Source organism: Siniperca chuatsi, linkage group LG16 (assembly GCF_020085105.1).
Source record: "Siniperca chuatsi isolate FFG_IHB_CAS linkage group LG16, ASM2008510v1, whole genome shotgun sequence".
Classification (NCBI taxonomy): Eukaryota; Metazoa; Chordata; class Actinopteri; order Centrarchiformes; family Sinipercidae; genus Siniperca; species Siniperca chuatsi.
In genome coordinates this window covers 15,823,067-15,848,897 of record NC_058057.1, presented here as the reverse complement: position 1 = coordinate 15,848,897, position 25,831 = coordinate 15,823,067, and the positions used below count along the sequence as shown (strand labels likewise).

At 38.3% G+C, this 25,831-nt stretch overlaps 1 protein-coding gene across 2 annotated transcripts in view; it reads right to left on the bottom strand.

The window, feature by feature from the left end:
* Positions 1-25,831, bottom strand: part of fig4a (FIG4 phosphoinositide 5-phosphatase a) — a 58,775-nt gene that overhangs the window by 16,395 nt on the left and 16,549 nt on the right. For both annotated transcript variants that reach the window (XM_044170336.1, XM_044170337.1), the window contains exons 11-21: positions 22,896-22,993; positions 17,946-18,079; positions 16,876-16,992; positions 14,686-14,731; positions 14,029-14,177; positions 13,617-13,783; positions 9,485-9,623; positions 7,583-7,641; positions 5,757-5,904; positions 5,359-5,442; positions 913-1,111 (exon numbers count right to left, since the gene is read on the bottom strand). In XM_044170336.1, coding sequence (XP_044026271.1) covers positions 913-1,111; positions 5,359-5,442; positions 5,757-5,904; positions 7,583-7,641; positions 9,485-9,623; positions 13,617-13,783; positions 14,029-14,177; positions 14,686-14,731; positions 16,876-16,992; positions 17,946-18,079; positions 22,896-22,993 — 1,340 coding nt within the window. The remainder of the gene's footprint in view (positions 1-912; positions 1,112-5,358; positions 5,443-5,756; positions 5,905-7,582; positions 7,642-9,484; positions 9,624-13,616; positions 13,784-14,028; positions 14,178-14,685; positions 14,732-16,875; positions 16,993-17,945; positions 18,080-22,895; positions 22,994-25,831) is intronic.

Genomic DNA, 25,831 nt, shown 5'->3' with positions numbered 1-25,831 from the left:
ATCCATTTCTGGCCAGCTTTCCAAAGGCCACTTTCAAAGAGAGATCAACAAAATATACATACTTGTTGTCATGGCAGCATGGATCAATAACTTATATTCGTACAGGGATACATACGGAGTTGCATTCTGCATGGTATGTGTACAGTCCTGTATATGTACAGAATTGGGTTCCCTACGGAACACTGATTCAGTCCAGTTTTCAACACAAGAGGAGTCAGTTCAACCAGCTTGTAATTCCTTTTCTAACCAAAATTTAGAAAAAGAGATGATATGAGAGTGCAGAAGGGTATGTAGGAGTAAGACAGAGTAGAAACAGTGAGTTAGCGATAAAGAGCGAAGAGATGGAGAAAAAAAGAGAGGAATAATGACAAACATCACACCTCTCTTTTATTCTCCCTAAAACCAACATTAACACAAACCCACGCCATTTAGACCCTCTGCTCTGGAAACCCCCGTCACTGAGGCTGATTAAGTTGACGTCTACTTCTTCGGTCTGACGCAAACAGAAACACAGAACTAATTTCTTCTGAGGGACTCGGGGGAGATAGAGAGGAGAAAATACAATTAGGGTGACATACAACTGCTTTTGAGGCCCAAAATACAAGCAGGTGGCATCAACACAGCCTGAAATGCGATGACATTTCCCTGAGGTCCTTAGAGGAGATTACATATCCTTGAATCATTAGAGGATCTCATTTGATAGGCTGCTTTATTTCCTCCTAATTAAACAATAAGGCTCCGAAGTGATACAAATTTAGATTTTGTTGTACTTATGTTTTGAATTCCTCTTTAAAGTGTTGTAAATCTGATTTTACTCTCATTGTTGCGGTGTAAATGTGTTCCCTTGATGTGTCTTTGAACATGTATTATTATGTCTGGACAGTGTTCATCATATACTTTGTGTTTTCATACCTCCTGTGTGCGAGTGCTCTCGCCAGACTCTGTCAGCAGTTTGATCGGGGTGGAGCGCTGGGACACGGATCCGTCGTCGTCGCGGTCCTCCTCCGAGTCGTCCTCTGACGTGCTGGTGATGGCCTCCTCGCTCGGGGGAGGAGGTGCGCTGGCGGCAGTCTTCCTCTGTAGCAGCGTCTCTTCCTTACTGCTCTTGTTGCTGCCAATATCCAATAACAGCCACAAAAATGAACATGCACACAAACACACACATGCACAATGACAGGTAAATTGGCATGTAATTACGGTAGCTGTCATATTGTATATCATTTTGAAGAATATTTGTATCTCTAAGTTATGAGACTGTGTATCATTTAAAATTTAGTCAAGCAGCGGGACTGAGTGTTTTAAGAGTAAACTGCCCATCACAGCACCAATGGGACCATGTACTTCCACAGCTCCTTCCTACATAAACCTGACTAAAACCTGACGCAAACTCTCTAGTCCCCAAGAATCGGAAAGAGCACAGATCCATCATCCTTCTACAGAGGATGTATAAAGTGCCCCCTTGATTCTGCAACTATAATCCTGCTAGAGCTCAGAGTTTTCCACCTTTGCCAAGAAAAGCCTGGGTGAGTCACTGAATGTTGTTACAGAATGTTTTTGAGATCACTCAAAAGTATTCATAACCATTCCAAACTCCTCCCTCTCCCACACGCTTGCTTCTGCAAGCACAGCCAGAATGTGCCTCGTTTTCTCTGCAGTTTTGTTTTTAACGGACAGTTCTGGACAGTGCCCACTTCAGTGACATAAGAAAGTTGTTGTGAAAGCTGATTGTTGTCTTACTTTTAATCTGATGGTGATAGAGTTGCTAAATTGGCCTGGCTAATATACTGTATCGGCCTAAATTAGCTTATCGCAGCTTGTTGTATAGACGTATATGTCGACTGATGACTAACAAGTAAATGTAGTACAGAAATGCCGAATATATGCTTGAGGTAATTTAGAAACAGTGGCATCATTACATTGTACAACCGGAGTACACTGACAAGTTTATAAGTGTAAAATGTCCCTCTCAATACAGTCCATAACTTGGTCACAGTTCTTTAAAAATACAAACTTAAGGGATCCTTTTCATAAATGTTTATGTGTTGATGTGGGGAAAAAAAGGATATTGGCCAATATATTGTTGTCAGATGTTTTAAACTCTTGATATAGATGTTGGTATAAGCATCAAAAATCCAGTTTTGGTCAGGCTGTACTCTGGTATACTTTACACTGTGATGGCCTGCAGTTAAGTGATACTGTGCCAAAAAAGATCCTGTATACCTTTCATGTAATGAGGAACAACTTTCCAAAATGAGGTTAGATGTGTGGTGATGGTGAAGAGAACTGGACCCTGTCTGTCTGTCTGGCTAGTCTCAATTGAGTCACTGCTCTTTGACATTGAAAGGAGTCACTAGGGATTTTTTGAGCTCCTGATAATGATGACTCCTGAGTGCGTCTGTTTGGAGCTATACCAGGCATAACCCCCGGAGAGAGGAATCCTAAAATAAATATAATTTCCAAAAGGCCAGGGAGAACCTGGTGATATTCCAGAAGGAGCTTAAAGATGTTCAGGGGAGAAGACCTTTGGATTTCACTGCTCACCATGTCTTCACTGTGACTTGACCAAGACAGGTGGCTAAGAAGTTGGATGGATGTACAGAATTGACTGAAAATAGTGATGTGGTGTGTGTCTGCGTGTGTGAGCATGTTTGCACACATGATGTGGTAAGGTTCAGAGACAGTGAGTCAGATACTCCATGTACATCAAAGATTAATCTACCCAAACCCATATACACACCGTCTCTGCCATACACTTATTCAAAGAGTGCAAAATGTAAAACCTAGATTTACAAAATTTCATGGTTTTCACTCTTATAGGATATTTTAAAATCATCCAAGGGTCAAGTTTTGATCAGTAATGGGCTGCAGGCTAAAAATACATGAGTTAATTGGATTATATGCAAGAACTAAAATAAAAACTAGAATTACCACCCTGTGGTTGTATGCTTCTGCCAACCAGTCAAGTTTTAGTTTACATCCATGTCTGTCCAGACTCATATATGTACTGAATATTTCCTTGTTGTTGTTATAGGCCAACCAGTTCTAATGTGAAGTATTTGGACAGAGTATGTGAAACTCTACATATAGTGACAGATGTCAGTAAGGATATCTTGCTTGTTTTCTTAAAATTGTCCATTATATAAGAAGTTGATTTCTATGGCGGATGTTTGCAATGTTACCCAAGTTGTGACTCAACCTACAAGAACTTCTACAACCATGGATGGTGTTATTACTTCAACGTGTGTTGATCATATTTGCACTAACATACATGAGCTGTGTTCACTGGCAGTATCAGTGGGATGCAGTGACCATCATTTGATTGCTTTAACAAGAAAGACTAAAATGCAAGTCTGGAGTTAGGATTGTTTACCACAGGTTATTTAAAAGATTTAATGTTAACTCATTTATGAATGATGTTAAAGATTTACAGTGGTTTGGTGTAGGTCAGGAAAATCATGTCAACATTACTCACTACTTAACAATATTGTGAGAGATAAAACATGTTTGATCAGGTTAACTAGAACACAGTTGAGGAGATGTTGCTCGCTAGGGTGCTTTCCAAACCAGTATGTCATATTTTTAATAGATGCTTACTCAGGGAGACCTGTCGAGAGCTTTGGAAAGTCAATTCAAGTCAATAAAGTCATTCCTTTACCCAAAGAAAAGCAGGTTTTACTGGCTCCAATTGTAGACCCATTAGTATACTCCCTATGCAGAGTAAAGTATTTGAGAAGATCATTTTTAATCAAATGTTAAATTATTTTAGTAGAAATTGACTACTTACAAAAGCACAGCATGGTTATAGCCCAGGGCACTCTATTAGTACTGCATTAGTACATATGACTGATCATCAGTTGACGCATATGGATGACAGGAAACTAGTTGGGGCTGTGCTCTTGGATTTTACTGCAGCTTTTGATGTCATTGACCACAGTATTCTTATTGCAAAGCTTAAATGTTATGGTTTTTCACTTTTATCTCTTGCTTGGATTACTTTGGTTACCTCTCTGGCAGAACACAGCAAGTGTTTAAAGGCAGTTTTTCTGAAAGCTAAAAATATCTTCCTGTGTTCCACAAGGAAGTGGCTTGGGACTACTATTATTTTAAATTTTTATAGATGATGAATGATGAATGTTAAATATGCTTATATAGCTATGTATGCAAAAGACTCAACTTAGCTCTGTGCTTCACCTACATTAGTGGAGCTGAGAGAGAATCTAAATGTTGAGTTGCATACCATTACTAAATGAGTGAGAATGAACAAATTATTAATGTACATTGCCAAAACTAAATGTATTGTATTTGGTAGTAGGAATGATCTTGCCAATGCCACTGCACTCAGATTGTCTATAGATGGGATATCAGCAGGTCACTAAACCAAATTACCAAATTAGATAATTTACTTTTTTTTTTACATTAATTTACAAATTTTTTACATTGTTTTCATGATGGCAAAGGAAATTTCAAGGAAATGTTCTGCATATGTTCCATCTTCTGTTATGATTGCCATTGTTTGGTCACTTATTCTGTCACACCTGGAGGACTGCCCTGTCATTTGATCAAGAGCTGCTGAGAAACATAAAAACAACTTCTAATTGCCTGGAACAGAGCAGCCAGATTAGTTCTTCATTGTTCTTTCTGTGCTAATTTGTGCGAGATGCATCAACGATTATCATGGCTTACTGTGGAGGCTATATTAAAATCTTGTCTTCTTTTGTGAAAAATGTGTGTATACTGGTTTCTGTCATAGGTATAATACACATCAAGTAAGCACTGGTCATCTGGTGGTGCCATGTCTACGAAACAAATTGCGTGATGAGAACTGTTCTTTATAGAGCTTCTTCTGCCTGTAATATCGTCTCCATTAACATCAGACAAATCAAAGGAACCTTTTTGATTGTTTGTATTTTCTTTTTGTTGGTATTTATTTGTGACAATTTTGTTTTTTTGTTTTCATTGTAAGCTACTATTGTCTATTTTTTCACATGTAGAGTCATTTCACTTATTTATATTTGTATTTTCTTGTTTTGTTGGTACTGTGTGAATTGAATTGATGTTTGTTTTTATCGTTATTGTTTTTGTGTGGACTCCAGGAAGACTAGCAACCACTTTGTGGAAGCTAATGGGGATCCAAATAAAGAATAAAGAATAAGCATTAAAGGAAATCATTGAAGCACACACACACACACACACACACACACAAATGACAGAGCCTTGTTTTTGGTTACCTGAGAACACAGTGTCAAATGAAGCCATGTGTATGAGGGCACAGTGACATGGGATTTATTACATAAAAATAAAAATACCAACCATACCATAACAAATGTGGACATGTACATAGCCTAAGGATGCACTCACCCTAGCACTGATTTTCCCGTTTCCTCTGGCTTGCGAACTGTGAATGGGCTTGGATCCCCTCCTACTGTCTTGGGCATGAATTCTCTTTATGAACACAAATCAGAAGGAAACCCATTAGTTGACATCCTGCAGCACCGTCACAATAATAGCTAATGAGTGTTTTGTACACTATTTATCATAGGTGTTTCACATTAACAAAATCTGGGATGACTTGGCAATAGCAACACAAACATTTCACCAATGTTTATGCAATAATTTCAACACTGTAGTATGCTGTAAAAACATGTCTCTGCTTGTAGATTACAACCCAGTCCATTCTTTTTCTTTTTATGTCCTTCAGCAAAATCTTTACTTGCCGGAACTTTTGTCTAAAGGGTTTTGTATGTGTGTGTATACACCTTGCAGAGTTGGTCATGGCGATACAAAATGTGTCATCAAAGGAGGTAAGTTCATAAGGTTTGAAGAATTCTGTGTAGATGTCAATACTCTCATCAAAGCGATTCACTCTCTTCACTTTGACCTTCTTCATGGTGTCCTCACAGGAGACTGCATCCACACAGGAGTGCACAAATATTGAGAGAAGAAACAAAGAATACAAGACATTAATTCACATACTTTAAGTATAACGCTGGCTCAACATGTCCCATGAAACAACCAAAAACCAACAATGTAACATGTAACCTACTAACATGTATTGCCTGAGTAGCTAAAGCTAAAGCCTGATATCGCTTATTCCTCTGTGCCATAGAGCTCCATTGTTGTACAACAACTATTAAAAACACACCTATGAGCCACGATGTTTGTTTTTTTCATTATGATGAACATGGGCACAGCAGTTTATTTTGTCGATCTCCTATACACTGTTCAGCTGCCAACAATACTCGCTAGCATACCAAATCTGCAGACTGTTTGAGAAATGTTTGCTAACAACTACAGTGCCCATCTATTGATTTTCTTTTGCTACAGGTACAGAAATGTGTAAAAACCTTCCAGAAAACCTTCCACTGACTGATGTGTATTCTGCAGTCTGCACCATGTCTCCTGGGACTTCCCATAACCTAGATATGAAAATTGCCTTGGCTGGACCACCTACTGTACAACTCCTGTGCATTAGTCTTTTATTTAATATGACCAATTTGAGTGAATGCACTGATTCTGATTTAGTGTGTGATGTGCTACTTAGGTGAGTCTGAGAGCAGAAGTGCAATGTGTGGCTGCCAAATTGAATTCAATTCCAGTCATGCTAATTTCCAGGAATAATGGCTGACCTAACCAGCCATTGTGGCTACATAAACTAGTGGCATGTGGCAGAAAACTGGGTCAACTTTTAAGTAAGTATGAAGACAATGGAGAGCAAACAACTTGCATACTAGCATGCTCCCACACACAAATTACAAGGACAGAACTACGGTGGGTCGAAGCTACAGTGCTCATCTGTTGAATTTTTTTTAGCCTTTTTAAAAAAACTAAAGTATATACTGTTGTCCCTTTAACAAACATTCTAGGCTCCAAAGATGGCAATGTCAATACACCACTTTGGTCTAGACTGATACATCTCAACACCTATTGGATGGATTGCCATGAAATTTGGTGCCGATATCAGTGGTGCCCTGAGGATGAATCCATACGACTTTTAATCTGGCGCCATCAGGTCAAACTCCGACAAAACTAATGACATTCCCATTAGCAAATATTAACATGCTAACACGCTAAACTAAGATGGTGACATAGTAAATACTATACCTCCTAAACATCAGCATGTCAGCATTGTCATTGTGAGCATATTAGCATGTTGATGTTAGCATTTAGCTCAAAGAACCGCTGTGCCTAAGAACAGCCTCACAGGTCCGCTAGCGTGTCTGGTCAGATTTGTCTTCAGTAGGAACGGATGGGATTGGGACTGAGCTACAGACAGGCTGAGGAAGTCGAAAAACATTGAGAAACAAACTAACACACTGTTGGTTTGTGTCTTTTCATGGGATTTATTGATAATAAAAGAAATATCACCAGCCTTCTCCCTTAAAAATGCTGGCAATTGTAAATGCACACAAACCTAAGATAATTTCTATGGCTAATGATTTACCTCTGTCTTGAACCTTAATGAGAAACAGCAATTTTGATATTTTCACAAAATGGATGAAGGCATTAATCTGTAGCAGATATGTCTGTTACATATTATGGATATTGCAGATATTATTGCAGATATAATTTATTGACGAGATACCTTCATCATAGGCCACAGGCAGGTAGGACAAGATTCCTTCTGACCACCACAGTGTGTAGCTGGAAACAGACAAGATCCAGAAATGGGTTAAAACCTTCCAGAAAACCTTCCACTGACTGATGTGTATTCTGCAGTCTGCACCATGTCTCCTGGGACTTCACATAACCTAGATATGAAAATTGGCTTGGCTGGACCACCTACTGTACAACTCCTGAATACATTAGCCTTTTATTTAATATGACCAATTTGAGTAAATGCACTGATTCTGATTTAGTGTGTGATGTGCTACTTAGGTGAGTCTGAGAGCAGAAGTGCAATGTGTGGCTGCCAAATTGAATTCAATTCCAGCCATGCTAATTTCCAAGGAATAATGGCTGACCTAACCAGCCATTGTGGCTACATAAACTAGTGGCATGTGGCAGAAAACTGGGTCAACTTTTTAGTATGAAGACAATGGAGAGCAAACAACTTGCATACTAGCATGCTCCCACACACAGATGACAAGGACAGAACTACTGTGGGTCGAAACTTATAATGAAATACAAAAGTCAGCACTGAATCATGAGTAAGGACAGACCAAGCGACAAACCAAACAAAACAGCTTAGAGAGAAAACAGCTATACTAACAAAGTAATAAATACAGTATGATTATGTACATACTGTATATGACACAAAAATCCTGTACATTGGCATCATACATGAATGCTACTTTTAGATAAGTACATACATAAATATTCTAGACAAAAGAGGAATATTTTTGTTAATCCTACTGTCAGTAACCAGTTAATGTAAAAAGTCTGAATAGTAACAGTTGCCTGGTTTTGGAAAACACTCACTCATATTCATGACTAAGGTTAAAAGGGTTTATAATCTGATCGTACTTTACAGTGGCCCTGAGAGCTTAACGCACTGCACCCTAGGAAAACATATGCAAACAAACACAACAAAAGCTTAATCAATTTCATATCCACAGTATTAGAAAAAAAACACTGCAAAGTGAGAAAACACAACCAAATACAGATATGCTGCTAACAATGTTTTTAACATTCTGATTGCATGATCTGAAATGGTAAAAAGGCTAACGCTAAGTTAACAGCAAATATCTGCAATAACATCTGAATCATGCAGTCAGAATGTCATTTGCTCATTTTCCAACACCACTGATGAATAGTCGACTTCAGTAACTTCATGATCCACAAACTGTGGCAACGAGTACCATGTCCCAGGTGTCCCTGGAAACTTGTTGTTTTGTAACATTTCTGTTGACTCGCAGCGTTTCTGCATTTGGTTGTGTTTTCTGTATGATTTTGTCTAAATGCTGCACATGCATTGTCGCATTGTTGAAGATGTTTACTTCATTTGCTTGTGTTTTGTCCAACTGCATGTGTTTTCTTAAGTTGCAGTGCGTTGAGCTTTCAGGGCCACCGTATAAACCCTATTTAGATACGGTGGCTGCAGTAATGTGGACAACATATTGGGCAGTGGTGGTAAGCCATGAAGAAAACCTCAGGAGTGCCACATACATAATTACACCTCGAGGCCAAAGCTCTGTGAGACTTGTCCAAGCAAAGAGGAGGCTTGATAGCAACCAATTGGAATGACCACAGAATCAATCACATAAAAATCAGCCTGGCTTTTTTTATTTTTAAAAAAGGCTTTTCAGAAAAAGCAGTGCAGGTGCTAATCTTTTGTGATTGATTTCCCACTGAACTATTCAATCAACACAAACATTCAAAACATTAAGAGCAATTGAAAGAGGCATTGTGTGTGTGTGTGTGTGTGTGTTTTCATGTCTCATCATTTTCCTATACATATGCAGTATGTATAGGAAAGGTACGTTCTTGTTTAGATTTGTGCATGTATGTACAGTAAGTTTTTAAGAGAACAAGTATGTGTGTTTACCTGCGTCGGTTTTGGGGGAGGGCCATGGAGTTCCTCTGGTGCAGGTAGAAGTCAGTGGGCAGCTCCCACAGGTGCGGCTTGGACTCTGATGGTTGGTAGACTTGGAGAAACAGGTTGATGGCATCCTGTCTATCAGCATCTGGAGCAGCAAGATGATACAATAATGACAAAAAACATAGTGAAATATAAAGGCATAATACATAGTAAATATACAAGAGAGAATTTATAAGGCTTGAATGAGGTGAGAAAGTTAACCGAGAGATGTGTTCATAACATTAAATTTAATTGAGAAAAGATTCTTTCAAGATTTCTTTGTCATCATTTGTCACTTGTGATGTCAAATAAGGGTCTAGCTGAGTAATTTTTACATACTGAGAGAATACACACAAATCTAGTCTATCCTCAGAAAACTAATCTTCCACTATTTAAATAATCAATTCATTGTTTTAGTCATTTTTCAAGCAAAACTTCCAAACATTCCCAATTGATCCTTTTTGTGTGTTTTAGATTGTTAATCGGACAAAAAAAGCTATTTCAAGACATCAACTTCGGCTTTAGGAATTGGAACTTGGAATTTCCTGACATTTTATAGACCAAATAATTAATTGAAAATAGTCAGCAGATTAATCAATAATCTAAGAAAATCTTTGACAGACAAAAAACAAACAACAACAAATATTCTCTTTATCTGACAAAATAATCATACCACAAAAGTCCATTTACTAGCTTTTTCCAGAGCTTTCAAATGCATATTACCGCCTTCATCGGTGGGTGAAGTCCAGTTGTCATGAAGATAACTCAGCTGTAAATACAGTACATTAGATATGACCACCTGTTATCAGTGAATGAAGTTCCATACTTATGTTCGATGATGATAACTAAACTATCTCCACAACAGCCAAGCAAACTCCATACACTGATGAAGACCTTGAGATGTGTTGGGAAGCTCTGGAAAAGGCTAATAAGTGTTAAGATTATTTTGTCAGACTAGCGCTTCCAAGGTCAAGATATGATGCCAATATGTTGATGACATCTTTTATGGTCCACACATATATTATATTATATAGTGTATATTTTATATTTTTAATATTATACTATACTGTATATTTTAATTTTAGATTTTTGTGTTTTGAATAGATAGCACCTTGGGAGAAAAATGAACTGTATAGATTGCAGTGGTTCCTATTCAGATGACAAAAAACTTGAACAACAACGACGACTTTTCAGACTCAGTTCAGCTGTCATCAGTTACCAAATGTTTTTCAGCTACATGAGCTTTATCAGGTTTATCAGCTTGGCATTCTGCCACTGATAACACGTGAACTAAATTTCCTATCAAACCACACTTCTTAATAATATGAACTCAAAAGTTCAATGTCACCCAAGACATGCTTCACCAGCCATTCACACCACTCTTTGAACCACCACACTACAACATGTTTAGCTATAGGAGTGTGCTAAGATATCTCTGCGAGTGTTTGTGTGTTCAGCATGTGGCACGTGTTTTGCATGCCGCTCAGTTTGGTGCCATTTAATCCATCCCCCAACTGTGAAGCCCTGTGCATGCTGCTCTAACAGTCACATTAGATAATTAGAAACTAAATTGGCTTCTATTAAAGCCTGCTGCTGAGCCTTTTCTCTTGGTAATTTTCAGCCTGAGATTAATTCAATACATTAGGAGATAGTGAACATACTATACATGTGCAACAGAAGTCAGTGACAAAAAGCCTTGCTTTTCTCACAGGATGTATTATGAATGAATGAAATGCACAGTAAAAATCTCTCAACTGGTCAGTTCAATATTCAAATATTTTTGTACAGACAAATTTCTTTTTCAGATTACGGACTATAAATTTGTTCCAGACTTGGTGTGAAAAGGCTTTAATTATTACTGTGTCAGGATAGCCACTGAGTGACTGACTATGACTGTCCTGTCACTTTATTGTTATTATCACATTATTATTGTTAATAAAGTGACAACAAGTGATAGACAGTGTGCAGGATTCTTTGTTTGCTTCCCAGTCAGTAGAAAGTAGTCCAATGAAAAATGTTCAAAGTGAGGTCTGTGGATTATTCAGAGTAACTGCAACATTGTTTTAATATTGTTTTCTTGTTAAAATGGGCCTCCAGTCACCTTCTTTGTATTATTATAACTTGCCAATGCATTTATAGATTCTGTTGTCCATATTGCAGATTGAACACATTTTTAGCCAGACTAAGGTTTGTGAAAATTTTAATTTTTGGGTGATATACTCTTTGTTTTAACTGGAAAATTAGAGGTAGATTTTATGATTAACCCATCAAAAATATAATTCAGGCGAGACCCTGAAATTGCAGATTTACAATTACAGAGCAATACAAGGCCAGATTAAGAGCGTGTCAATTTAGTAACAACAATTTGACTAAGGGGAAGTGGCAGACGAGTTCTGAATAGCTAGCAAGTCTAGTAGGACATGAAAATGTAATCACAGGTAAATGTACTGTTTGAAAAAGGTTGTGTCCTGGTAAAAGGTCAGGTTGACCGCAGATGCTATCTGATCCTCAGACTACTGGATTAGGATTTTTTGCTTTTCTTTGCCCTTATATCCTTTGATGCCTTGCAGAGAGTGCAGAGGCATAATTTCACAACAGGGCAAAATCTTGGTCAACCACTTCAAATCATAAGACCTGATATATAGTAGGTCATAGCCTTATTGAGTGTGTAGTTCATGGAAAATTGAGTACTTGTGTGAATGATAGTCTCTCCGTGTGTGTGCTGCATTATATGAGCCTCTCTCACTTGACATTTCAGCCTGAATAAACAATCTGCTACTTTCCCGGCTCTGCTCCGCAACCAACCAATGATCCCTTTTTTCAAAATGAAGTCAATGACAAGAGTCGAAAGCAAAGACACAGAGAGGAGGTCGACTTAGTAGGTCAAGTAGTACAGCTCTATCACTCCTAGCTTAATACACAGTTCACAACCTTCATCTTCATTTCTGGGTCTACAAATGCCACCCTCAGTCACTAGTGTGATATGAAAACACTTGTGTACACCCATGCACATTTTCATAAACACACTGTATCTAACTACAAACCAGGGTGTCATTTAAAATTATTAGAAATCTGAGTTGCAGGCATAAAAAAGCCCCCTTATCAAGCACTGACTGCCAATTAGATCTGGGTTGCAAATTGGGGAGAGAGAAAAACATAAATTTAGCCAATTTAAAAATGTGTCCAGATAACAATATCGGAAATCAAATGTACTCAAAATATCCTATTTTGCAGAAGAGTTTCTATAAAAATATTGCAAATGTCATAGAAATTGCTTCAAACACACTTTTTACCGGCACCCACAGTCCTCAGGAAGCTGTGCTGGATGTGACAGTGTGTGCTTAGCTCTAGATGCTGAAATGGGTATGTCCACATTTTGTCATTTTAAAACCAGTTGTTAGATTGCAGACTGGATAAATAAAAGGTTTGTACTTAGTTGCATTGTAGTAAAACAATGTTGTTGTGTTCAGGGTGTGTACAGTGCTCCATGGAATGTGCTGGGTCACATTTTCCACTTGCAAAGTTACAACTAGTATTTTTGTATGTTTCTTAGCTTTATGACCAACATTTTCTTGCTTGCACAACATATTGTGTCAAACGGAAATAGTAAGTTACAGAGTATGCAGAGCAGGGTCACACTGTTTGAAAAGTTTCCAGTGTGGAAAGTGTTTTCAGAAGAATCCACATGCTAAGAAAATACTGAGTTTTGACTTAGACTAAGGAGTGCATTATGAGGACCTTTTTTCATGTTAATATCAGGGGTTTTGTGTTTACTTATCTATATATTGCATGAATGCACTGTGTAATTTATATGTGTATGCAAAGAGTCTATGTTTCTATGATTACCTTTTAACATGAGGGTTTAGGCTTCACAGTCAGGGTTTAATATGGATGGATTTCAGGATAAAATGGATGGAAAAAGTGGGGTACGCATGATCAAAATTAGAGATTAGTAACCGGCATTATCATAAACTGTGGAATTAATGGAGGGATGTAATGTTACGAGTCCCTTCTTAATTATTCTTATGCATGTGTGTAAGAAAAGCCAATTCAGGTAAAAGAGGAATGTTATGCACCTGTATGTGTCTGTGTAACACACCTGAGAAAGCATTGCTGTAGTAGCGCGACAGTGTCTGCATGATGTCTTTGGAGTGTTGTGTCCAGGGAGCGATCTTGCGATAGGTTTTGACCCTGTGGACCAGCTGGGACCCGCCGTACTGCAGCGACAAAGTGTCTCCATGGTCCTCATACAGCTCCTCAAACAACCTGGGCCACACACACGCATAACACACATTAACAAACAGTCAATGGACAGGCAAAATAACGTGCTGATGTTAATTTTGGCTGTTGTAAATTGGAGTTTTGGGGGATTGAAACACCAATTTGGTGATAAGGACACAATCAGACAAAAAACAAAACAAAAAAAAACATACATACAGTACACATGGACACACACACTATTACTTTCCTTTGAATGGTGGCAAAATATATGATAAGGTAAGGAGCTTTACCTCACACAGTCAGTATCAAACTGGAGTTTGGGCTTGTCAATCATGCCCAGTGCATAAAGCTGATAGGCAAGCGCACACTTCCCCACCATGAACTGGGCGGTGTTGGTCCGATCCAGACAGTCCACACAGTTGGTCCGCAACACACCAGTCTACAACAACAAAGACTCATGAAACTTACTGACACCACTTCATTAATCCACAGGATGTTTTGGTATTTCTGAGAGTCAGACACAAACTATATGAAAAGGCAATTAGTGGAATCACAGCATCAACTGCAAACTTATCTCTATGTATTTACCTTCTGTGAGTAGTGGCAATTAAATAACAGTAAACAGCTTATATCATTCCAAGGAGATCACTGTATATGCAATCATGGTTTCCATGAAAACTCATAAAACCTCTCATTACGCAGCTAAATGCATTTGCATAGTTTGGCAGCTATAGTAATGAATGCTGAGCCTCTCTTATGTGGGTTTATTACCTTCTATGACTCAATTGATAAAGAGTCACTATTTGTTTACACTGCTATGTTTTTTTCCTTTTCCTATTTACAAAAGCTGCAAAGGAGTCACTAATTTGGGGAGAATATTCGGTGCCTTCAGAAAAACAGAATCGTGACACGAAAGTTCCACCAAACCTGTTGGCTATGTGGCATACCTGCACCCGTCCACTGGCTGTGATGTGTCCACCTAAATCTCCCCACCTGAAAAAAATGACATTTAATTCAACTTAAAGGAAGAAAATACTGGAAAAGACATTTGGATGGACAAGGCATTTAAGTGCACACGTCAATTCCACTCTTCTGCAGGCACATTTATTCATCTTTTCCCGCTACAAGAAGTGTGATGACTGTTATAATCACCATTTCAAGGCTGAACATAATGGACTAGATAAAAATATACAGTGCATACATCTAAACACAATGAGTCCCATTAGGACTCCTAGTACAGAGAGAGAGATATTCAGCAGACAATTTGGAAAATACACAGAAGAAATTCAGGAATACATGTTCTCATTTACAATACTACATAGCTTTGGTTCTCATGTGCAAACCCAAGCAAAGGATGTGGACTTAAAATATATATATTTGATGTCAAAATTCAATTCACACTTCACATTTCCTAACACGATCTAAGGTATAAATGATATAATAAAGTATAAATTACAAATTTTTAATTTGTTGTAAGGGAATATGTAAAGTTATTATTCACTTTCTTGCAGAGAGTTAGATGAGAAGATTAATACCACTCTCAAGTCTATATTAAAACAAAGCTACAGCTGGCAGCCGGTTATCTTAGCTTAGCACCTACCTACCGGCACATGACCCCCTTTAAAACCAGAACTTGTCGTTTTTACACTTTTACACAATTTTTATTAATGAGTGAGCTGTTTTCCCTCTGCTTCTTTAGGATAAGCTAACTGGCAGCCGGCTGTAGCCTTAAATTTAACGTACAGATAGAAGAGTGGTATCGATCTTGTCATCTAACTCGTTCTCTAAAAAAAGAACGAATATGCGTATTTCTCAAAATGCTGAACTAATCCTTTCATCACATTCTTTGAAATAAAGTAATTATGGATTTTAGGTTTCAGATTTTAAAGTCCAAGAACAGTCAGATACTGAGCATGGTCAACTTCTGGCACTGGATTCTGTCTTTATTAGTTCTTTTTCCCCCAATTCAATACTACTACTCTCATTCATCACTTTCTTTTTAAAGTGCTCTACAAAAAATAAACAGGCAAAGTGAGAATTGCACTGTGAGGAAAGACTGCCTCTAAATTGTTTAAAAAGAATACAATAGTTGTTGAAGGGTGTGTTTTAAAGCTAAGTGTATCTCATTGTGGTATGAACTCATTGACTTGATTGGGACCAATGAGCAATTGTAGTTAAAGTATCAAGTATGTATGTAGTTGGGAAAACATGTGCCTATATGTAGCGAGGTGCAGAGGACAGAAGAGAACAGTACGATAAGGACCAGACAATGTTAACAAATCTCTCTGATCAGCTTCATTATTCATGAGCTCATTTATGCATGTGATGAAGGCTACAGGTGCTATAATTATTAAAGTGCATCTCCATAAATGCTTATGAGGGGTTTGGATGTATGTGTATATGAGAGAACATGTGCATGAGTATGAAGTTGTATGAACAGAGTTTATTAAAAAAGAATGTTAGCTAGCGTTGGGTAATGCAAAGAGTAATAAAAACTGGCCGTGGTGTGGTCGTTGGGTTATGTAACAGAATGGTAATGTTGTGTGAAAGAAATTAAGACATGCAGACAATGGAAGAGCCATGTGTTAAGTACATGGACAGCAATCTACTCAGCTCGTTAGCAGAAAACTCTCTGCGACACAACTGCCATCAGGCATAATTCATAACTGGAGGGTTTTAAAAATGAAGCAGTGTCGATAAATGTATGATTCTGAATATGTATAACAGAAAAATGAACAACACACCCTCCCTTCGAAAAAAATAAATCTGATATGCAAATGCAGGAAAGATGGTGGGGTGGTCTTGCACATGGTTCCCTTTTCTTACACTTTTTGTCATATCACAATCTGCTACCTTCCTCCATTTTGACCCGGTGTGACCTGTACTTATTTAAACAGTTTTCTTGCTAAAAATGAGGGTGCTATCAAGTACCCAGATATGTTAGTCATGAGAGGTTTCTGAGTAAGTTACATTTTTGTTTATAGTTGTTTTCATGTGGAAGTGTAATTTAATAATTTGAGTGTTTGTTTACAGACAACCTCTAACTGAACAAAGCTTAAAATCTGATCCAAAAGAGTGTGTGTCAGCTTCCTCTATTTTTAAACAACAGGTGCATTGTAGGACAAGAAAAGGCTCACCTGTCATCTGGTCTGATGGTATGACAGTAGAAGTCGGAGCGATTAATGAAGAAACCTGTTCGCTTAACCACGTTCTCTGCTATCATACTCAGACGGTCCAGAACGTTGCACAACTTACTAAGAGAAAGAAAAATGAGAAGAATATATTAATATTTGCTCAAGAAATCAACATATTTTTTGTGTTTCTGTAGCTGAGTTATAGTGATGATGTACAATTGCTTTGGCTTTTGTAATATGATTATTTACTGTCATTTTTCCCAAGGCATTAACACAAGCCAAGCAAGGCCAACTTCTGGGGACAGTCGCCCTAATAGAGCTTTCACATAAAAAGCACTAGTGCGACACTTCATGGAGCTAAGCCATTATTTCCAATGGAAAGAGCAAGTGCGCTCCATTAGGTGGCTGCCTACACCACACTAATTTTCTACCAGGTTTTTCAGTTCAATTTAATTGAACTCTGATCCCAAATACGTTGACCTACAGAACACACGTACAATAGAATTCTGGCATTGATGGGAGGCGGATATTATGACAGAAACAATTTTGCTGTAGAGAAAAATGGTGGAAAAGTTGATTTTGCGCCTCTCTGAATCCCCAGAATTACTTAACTCTTTGATCCTTGAGTAAAAAACTCAAGGATGACAGAAAGGATTGGAAAGTTAATATTGTAATCATTTACGTTCAGATGTAATCCGTAGCATGCTAATTAGCCGCTTTGTGCTGCCCTTCATTCTCCACACTAGTTTGCACAAACTATTTGCTCTTGTAAGTTTGGTCTGAAACCACCATAAGTGATTGTTTTATACTGGATGGACCTCTAAACATATAATATATAAGAAAACTAAGATATCTTATCTGCTGTTGTACTGTAAAGGTTGCATCATGTCCAATTCAGGCAAAAACATTTCCAGTCTCCTCTACATTTCATTTACTTTAAGATTTAAGTCCTGTTACTGACTAATGGTATTTTTTTTGTTTCCAAGTGATTTTGATGGTAAAAGTACAACATTAACAATGCTGGGTTTAAAACAAATTTCAGCTCACTACATTGGCACATTTATTGTCACAACCTCTTAGTGTAGCGGGCCATGTCCCAGGCGATGTAGTCAATGCAGTTGTCTGGAGGGAGGAACTGATTCAGGTTGATCACAGCTGGGTAGAGCTCTTCACTCAGAATCTTCTCATGTTTCCTTTTTTCTCGTTTCTGTAGCACAACAGAGACACAAACACACATGTATGACTGATTCACCAACAAGTTAAGAAGATCTCATTTAAAAGGTGTTAATGTAAAGTTATAATAGGATTCCAGTTGCTTAAAAGGTCCTGTGGGGACACCAGCACATATGGTCAGACATGTGACAGATGTTTGTTCTCTTTGATGTAATCACAAGGATCCATTCAGGTCTTCTCCACAGTGACCTCAGAGAACAATAGAGCTGCAAGGAACAATTTACAGGATCCAAGCAGAGTTGGACATATGTAGTGGAAAGCACAGAACTGAGGATCAATGCTGCAGATAGATGGGGAACATATAATAAGAGGTGCAGCTCTGCAGGATATTTGTGCAAATTGGATCTTATGCTGCAAAGAGTGTGATTAAAAGGTGGGGTATGCGATTCTGGAGAAATCTAATACCATGACAAATACCATGATATAAAGCAAAACAACACAGCAAGTAATGCAACTAACATTAGCTATGTTGTGGGTTAGCAAACTGTCCCTACAGTTGCTGCTGCGAAGCAAACAGACAGAGAGGACGAGATGTTTGTAGTGTACTTCTAGTCTCTCATCTGTGCCTAGATATTGTGAGTGTGTGTGAAACGAAATGCCACAGTAACAATCATTGTCATAGTACAAAGGTGCAGTCGCAGATCATGAATGACAATGCGGATCAAAACAGTTGCACATACTAGACATTTTAATGGACCGGAATGAGCATAATTATTTTAATGTATAGTTGTGTTTAACGGCTCATTTATTTTCTCATCTTATAAAGGTACAAGGTAATTTATCATTTTACAACACAAGGTTGTATAATGAAATTAAAGTTTATAGTCGCTTCATGCTACACACATATAACATAACAGATAATTGAATTAAGATATTCAGATAGGGTAAAATGTAAAATAAAATCAAATAAACTGAAATAAAACCATATATAGTTATTTATATAGTTACATATATACATAGCCTACACGTATACACCTAGGAAATAATTCTTAATTCTTTGAATTTGCGTCTGAAGGAATGTAAACAGCAGATAGAGACAGTGATGACAACATGCTTTCTATCTAATACAAAAGGCTTGACATTTGTGAGACAGTATCCGTTCACTTTGCCTGCGTTTGAGCACCAAGCATCATTGATGTAAAAATAGAGTCCTCCTCTTTTTATCTTGCCGGAGTCTGTCAGCTCAGAACACGGTCCACCTGTCGAGTGCTGGACCCGGGAATCAGTCTGTAATTCAGGCCAGCCTGAGTCCCATTTTTTCTAGACCGTACATTAGCCAGGAGCAGCCTTAAGTCCAAGCTGGGCCAGCATGGCTCCGATCCCAGATCTCTTTCCTCTCCTCCTGGGCGATCACAGCAGCCGCGATTATGCCTGCCTGATCGGGTTGATCGCGGGCTTTCATTTCTGATGACAACGATGATGTATTACTGTGATAGGTAATACGTGTTTCAGCAAAAAATAAAAAAATAACAGATGAAAAGCAAGAATGCAGCTAGTGGAGTTTGAAAGAACTACAGGCTGCATCATCTGCAAGCACAGCTGTTGCCATAGTCAAAATCTTCTGATCCAGCTCTTTAAATCATATCCAATCAGACATCATTCAGTGATGTTTCAGCAATAAAGCCGAAAAAAAAAAAAGATTAAACCACGTACATGCATCCACATGTTCATTGCATTCACACACACACACACACACACACACACACACACACACACACACACAACTTCACAAACACTTCATGAGTTATGAAAGGGGATGTGGCAAAAAGGTGTGGTTGTGTGTCTTTCTACAAAGTTTGGTAATGTTATGTGAATCCGTTTAGAAGTTAAGCGCTTTTTTGTTATAGGCCACTCCCACTGATTTTGATCCTAAAAGATCATCCTGATTAAATTAAAATTACTAAATGAAATATCTAAAAAATATCTATGTGGGAAGAATAAAAAAGTTCTAGTAAAAGATCTCTAGCAGTCAAAAACAAATGCACTCTAATTAAGTTAGCTGGTTGGAAAAGTGATTCACATGCTTGGCCATGTGCGCTTTTACTCTTCCTCTCTTATGCCCCAACCCATGACAAAATCACGCACCCATCCCCAGTCACCACTATGGAGAGATCGACTGTCATGATTTCATGGTTAATTGCCAATTCCTTCCTCTTTCTGTCTCTCGGGAATAAGAGAGAAGGTGTAGTGTATAAGCAGGGCATCCCCTCCCTTACTCCCCACAGTCTGCAAATATCACATGGCTGCGGCTTGTGCGGACCTCTGAGGTCTGCGATTGGTCACTCGTCTCATGGCTCCCCTTGGGAGTGACAACGTGAGCTTGAAACCCAAGCTCCAGAGTGTATGGCTGTGTGCCCAAGTGTGTCCCTGCGTGTGTGTATGCGAAAAGGCAATGCAAAAATGACTATTGGAGCACTAGCACAAATGGGACAATGTCTAACAGCGTTGCACACAGGGATGAAGATTAAAGAAAAGAACCAGCATACAGGAACTCATGCAACCTTTTGCTTACTTTATTGTGTATTTTTCAAGATGGAGTGGCTTGAAGCATTTTATTAGCATCATACTTTTCAAAGCTTCATCATTACCATTTCTTGGGATATAATTATTTTTCATATCATAATTGTTTTTCATAATTCAAAAGCAGTTTGATGATACATGCTGACTGTAAAGCAACATAATGTGAAGGGACAAGGTGGAGAAAGCCACGTGTGTCTTTGCAGGTGTGCGTGTGTGCAGTGACGTCTTCCCTTTCATCATTGCTGTGTGTGTTTTTGGAGCAATGCAGAGGGAAATCAATATTTAAGTTACCATTTTCAACTGCTAGTAATCACCAACCACCAGGAAAATCTCTCGTGATTATCAAAGTCTCCACAGCACCAACTAACCCCCATTATCAATCCAGGACTTGGCCATTTACACAATAACAGCCTGCGCTATTAGATAACAGCCTGTTGAGCGATTGCACAAACATTTCATCCAAAGACACCTGAACAATCCACAAAGATCTGTAGCTTATATAATCCTCACACAAAGAAGCCAGTCCTAAAAAAGAAAATTCCAGCATTTTACAACCTACATCTTATTAGATCGCCATATAACTATAGGCAAGCAGTTTCCAGTAGAGCACGCTTGCTTGCCATCTCTCCAATGACAATGGTGAGTACAAAGTTCTATGAAAGGGACTTTTCCTTTAATGCAACACACAGTTTCCCAGAAAACCTCAGAAAGCTATGATCAGTAAGTGATTTGATTTTTAACAGGGGTGATGGCCCACTTGATCTGGCCTCTGCTGCCTCACTTCTCTTTCCCCCCATCTGCTGTAGAGAATATGAATACATTTTGATGGAGCGTTTCTATTTTAACCGGCGCAGCTTTTCTAGCTTTTACAGCGCTGGTTTAGCGGCCCACAAGTCGAGTCACTGAGTTAGACACACACACACGCACACACAGAGTAGAGACGAGACGGGTCACAGAAATCATTTCACATGATGTGCTCTAAAAAGAGAAAAGTAGACAGCGAAAACAGCGCTTTTAATCAAGAATGGACAGAGTCTTAAATGTTCAATCTTCCCACAGGAAATTCAAAACCAGTATGTCTCATGTTCCAAGATTATAGCGATTATTAGAAGCGGCAATGTGAAGCATCTCTACAAGACAAAGCTCAGAGCATCTTTTGAGCAGGTCAACAACGGGGATGGATTTTGGTCATTTTGCTAACAAGGGGGATCGTATCCCCCCTCATATCGACTACTGTGTATGATCCTAAACCACTGTAGATATTAGTGACCTGTTGAGTGGGGCAGCATCTGACTGCACCAGTGCAGCCAACAATTTCAAGGCAATCATAGAGACTTGGCATACTTATGTAACTGTGTGTTTTAAAATTCAACCAAAATTGAAACATTCTGCATTGTGATGTGGTTTAACTAAGTATATATGTGTTGTTGAGCTGTTGTCCCCATCATCACGGGGACAATAGAAAATGTGTTTGGGACGAACAGAGATCTTCCCCGGGACGCCTCCGGGACGAAAGGGATTTATAGTGTGTATGTATGTATAACTATCGTTTAGCAAATGACAAACTGAACCAAGCACTGTGCCGCTGCTGTGTTACTAAATTTTTTATTTTATATTTTTTTATTCTGTTTATGACAGTTTACAGATAATTTTTCAGGTTTTGTTTTAAATTGTTAATTTTAAATAATTTGTTTAAATCTATTTCTCGGAATGGAGCAAAATAAATATAATTATTTATTTCCTCAACATTTTAATGGTGTTTTTATTATGCCACTAACAACTATAGATAATACTAACAAAGTAAAGAAACAACATTTTGATTTTGGGATGGTTTACATTCACTTCGGGATGGTTAAAATTGTTTTTTGTGACGGTGGTGAAAAAAGTTAGTCTGGAGCCCTGGTAATTCCATGTACCAGTGTTTCATTAGTATGAAGATTCAAATTTGTGTATGATATGAATATGAACAGCTAAAAAGACTGTGCCTATGCACTGCAAATCTTCTCCTGACAAGGGTAGAAAAATATTTTCCGAAAATGCCAGCTAACTCTTTTTTCAGTACATTTGTCAACTGTTTAAAATTTTAGTGCAATATCAATGGGGTTGTTCTGTTATTCAGTTTCTACTTTATAATACTGAATCACTGCATTTTGTTGTTACACCTGTTCAGGTAAAGGAGAGTCATACTGTATATATAATTTGCAACAGTCGAAATGTGTGTGTGTGTGTGTGTGTGTGTGTGTGTGTGTGTGTGTGTGTGTGTATGTTACCTTGACCAGGTTGAGGATGATGATAGGAGAGCCAAACCGCTGTAGCATCTGGTCAAAATGGAGAGCAGCTACATGGGCGTATGGGTCAGCTTGGTCCACTGAAAGAGAAGTCAAACTGATTATTTAATATTGAAGACATTCAGGGTATCACATGTTATTAAGAAGTTAAACGTTATACAGTATCTTAGGTCATTGTATCATATTTGGATATCTCTGCTGAAAGTGTCAACAGAATGTGTTTCATTTGTCAGCTAAATTTGAGAAATGGCAAGCAAAATTTGGAATTCTGAATTCAGATTAGTGGTTTGTGTATGTGCGTATGACACATGATTGCCAATATATAGCAGTTTGGGCTTATTCACTAAAATAAGAAAGAGTAAAAGAAGGTAGATGAGGTAAATTGTTTTAATAAGGCCAACCTGTTTCTTAGAGCCACACACTGAGCAAACAAAGTTACTTCTGACACCGGCCTCTAGTCCTGCTCATTGTTCACTGTTTCATGCGTTCACTTCCATTTTCATTTTTCTATTCTTTATTTTAAAATCATGTTTAATGCCTCCATTTGCCTCTCCTGTGGAGTCCCACACCTGCAGCCTGCTGTCAAATTGGACCAGTGAGGCAGCCAGAAGAAAGATCAGAGGAAATAGGTCAGATCGTGCCACAGTTCATCCCACACAGTTGCTCACTGGTATTTCAAAAACTGACAATACAAACACGAGCTCAAGCACGTAGTTTTCAAGTTCGCTTCACTACCATTTCATCATTGTTTTGACAAGTGCACTTGTACTAAGAGTTTACGTCAACAAAAAGACAGGACAACATTCTTATTGTACCTCGGGAAGGGAATATTGATAATGATACTGATGATGATGATGAAGAAGAGTCACCTATTATGGTCATCTCCTTCACAACCGAGACATTTGCCCACTTCAGGGCAGTCATAAACACATTACAAATCTACTTATGTAACTTGACAGTTGTGGCAGAGACAAGGCAATGAGCGATGCATGGTGTGATATGTTCTCTACATGCACAGACACTGTGTTCAAACTGTCTCTTTGCCATGTCGCTGACCTAGATTCGTCTAATAGATGTCATTCTATGCAGCCCATGCCAAATAAATATTACAGCTGTGTTTGACGTGGGTTTTATGTCAGTTTCAGAATACTCATGCGAATAAGTCCAACTGAAATTACAATTAGTCATCTCCTTTTGCAGCATGTATTCTTAATTGTTTTTTCATTATCAAAAAGGAAGAAAGAAAGTCTTTGGGGAAAAATCTGAAATGTTTCTTTGTTTTTTCTCTGTCAGTGTGTCACTGCATGGGTTTGACTGACCGTGGAGCACCTGCCGGGGCACAAACAGACAAAATTAGCAAACTTGCACTGGAAACTGTAGCTCACAAGCCACTGGCAGACAGTGTTTTGTTAGCAGTGCTGTGTTGAACGGTAAGGACCACACCAGCATCTAAACTGGCTGAAATGATATTTCCAGGTACGTTTTTAAAGGAATAGTAATAATAGACATTTTGGGAAATACACATATTCCCTTTCTTGCCGAGAGTTAGATGAAGATTAAGATCATTATCACTCTCATGTCTGTACGGTGAAAATAAATCTACTGCCAGCAGCCAGTTAGCTTAGCTTAGCAAATGGACTGGAAATGGGCTAGCCTGGCCGGTCTGTTGTGTTAATTTGTGGGCTTTGGAGGCACTGGTGGGCAGGTTTTGTTACCTTTGGACAGAGCCAGGCTAGCTGTTTCCCCCTGTTTCCAGTCTTTGTGCAAATAAAACTATTCCTTTAACCCATGTGCTGCAGCTAAGTAGCTATCTAGCATAACTAATAGTGGTGCACTTTTCCCTGGTGGATGGTTGTTTGGTCACTCACTCAAAAAGCCAATGACCAAAACAAGACACGTGTCCTCATTTGTAAGTTACATTAGAATGAGATGTTAGCAGAAGAGCTAATGTGGGTTGTTCAAAGTCTGTGGCTCTTCTGTTGCTGTCTGTGTGACCATCTGCCTATGAGAAAACAGTGACTTAACTGCTTTTTTTAACTGTCTGCCTGCCAGAATGTCTAAATCTCACTAATTAAAATGTTATATCCTGTTTGTTTAATCAGTGCAAAAACCAAAAGGTAACACAAGTACACAATACACTACAGACTCAACGAAGACAAAACCCAACATGAAATATTTCTTGGATATCTCTTGTTTTCTTCATCTGCTCAAATATGTATTAGTGAATGACAAATAAAAGATCTTCAGTGAAGACAAAAATATCTAAAAATAAAAAGAGAAAGTGAACCAAGTATACCAATATCAAGGGCAATCTGTGTCAAACTACATGTACACACACAGATATAAATATATATATATATATATATATATATATATATATATATATATATATATATATATATATATATATATATATATATATATATATATATAAACCGAAGGTGCAAGAATTGGGCAACATTAAGGGAAAATGTCAGATAAGGACTGTCTTTAAGGATCAAAGTGGGAGCAGGATCATGAGGTAAGTTGATACACAGAGGGATCTTAGGGACACACTCAGTGTCTCTATCTCACACAAGTAAATGTCATCTGAGGATGAATTAAAGGGCAAACTGGGGGGAAAAAAGATTATGACTTAATACAGGTGTTGTACACATGCAAGCACCAATGGCTTCCTGTGTATACACACACCAGAAACACACAGCAGTCTCCAATGTCATCATACTCAGGGACCTGATCACCTCCCTCTAGCCCTGGTTTTGTGTTTTAATCCTGCTCATAATGAGACAAGAAAATGGATACAAAAGATGAGAACCAAGAGGGGGGTGTCCTGCCTTCACCTATGTCATTTTTTTTTTTTTTTTATCTTTGTCCCAGTGGTTGAGAAGAATGACCCTTGTATAAAGCCACTTTGAATG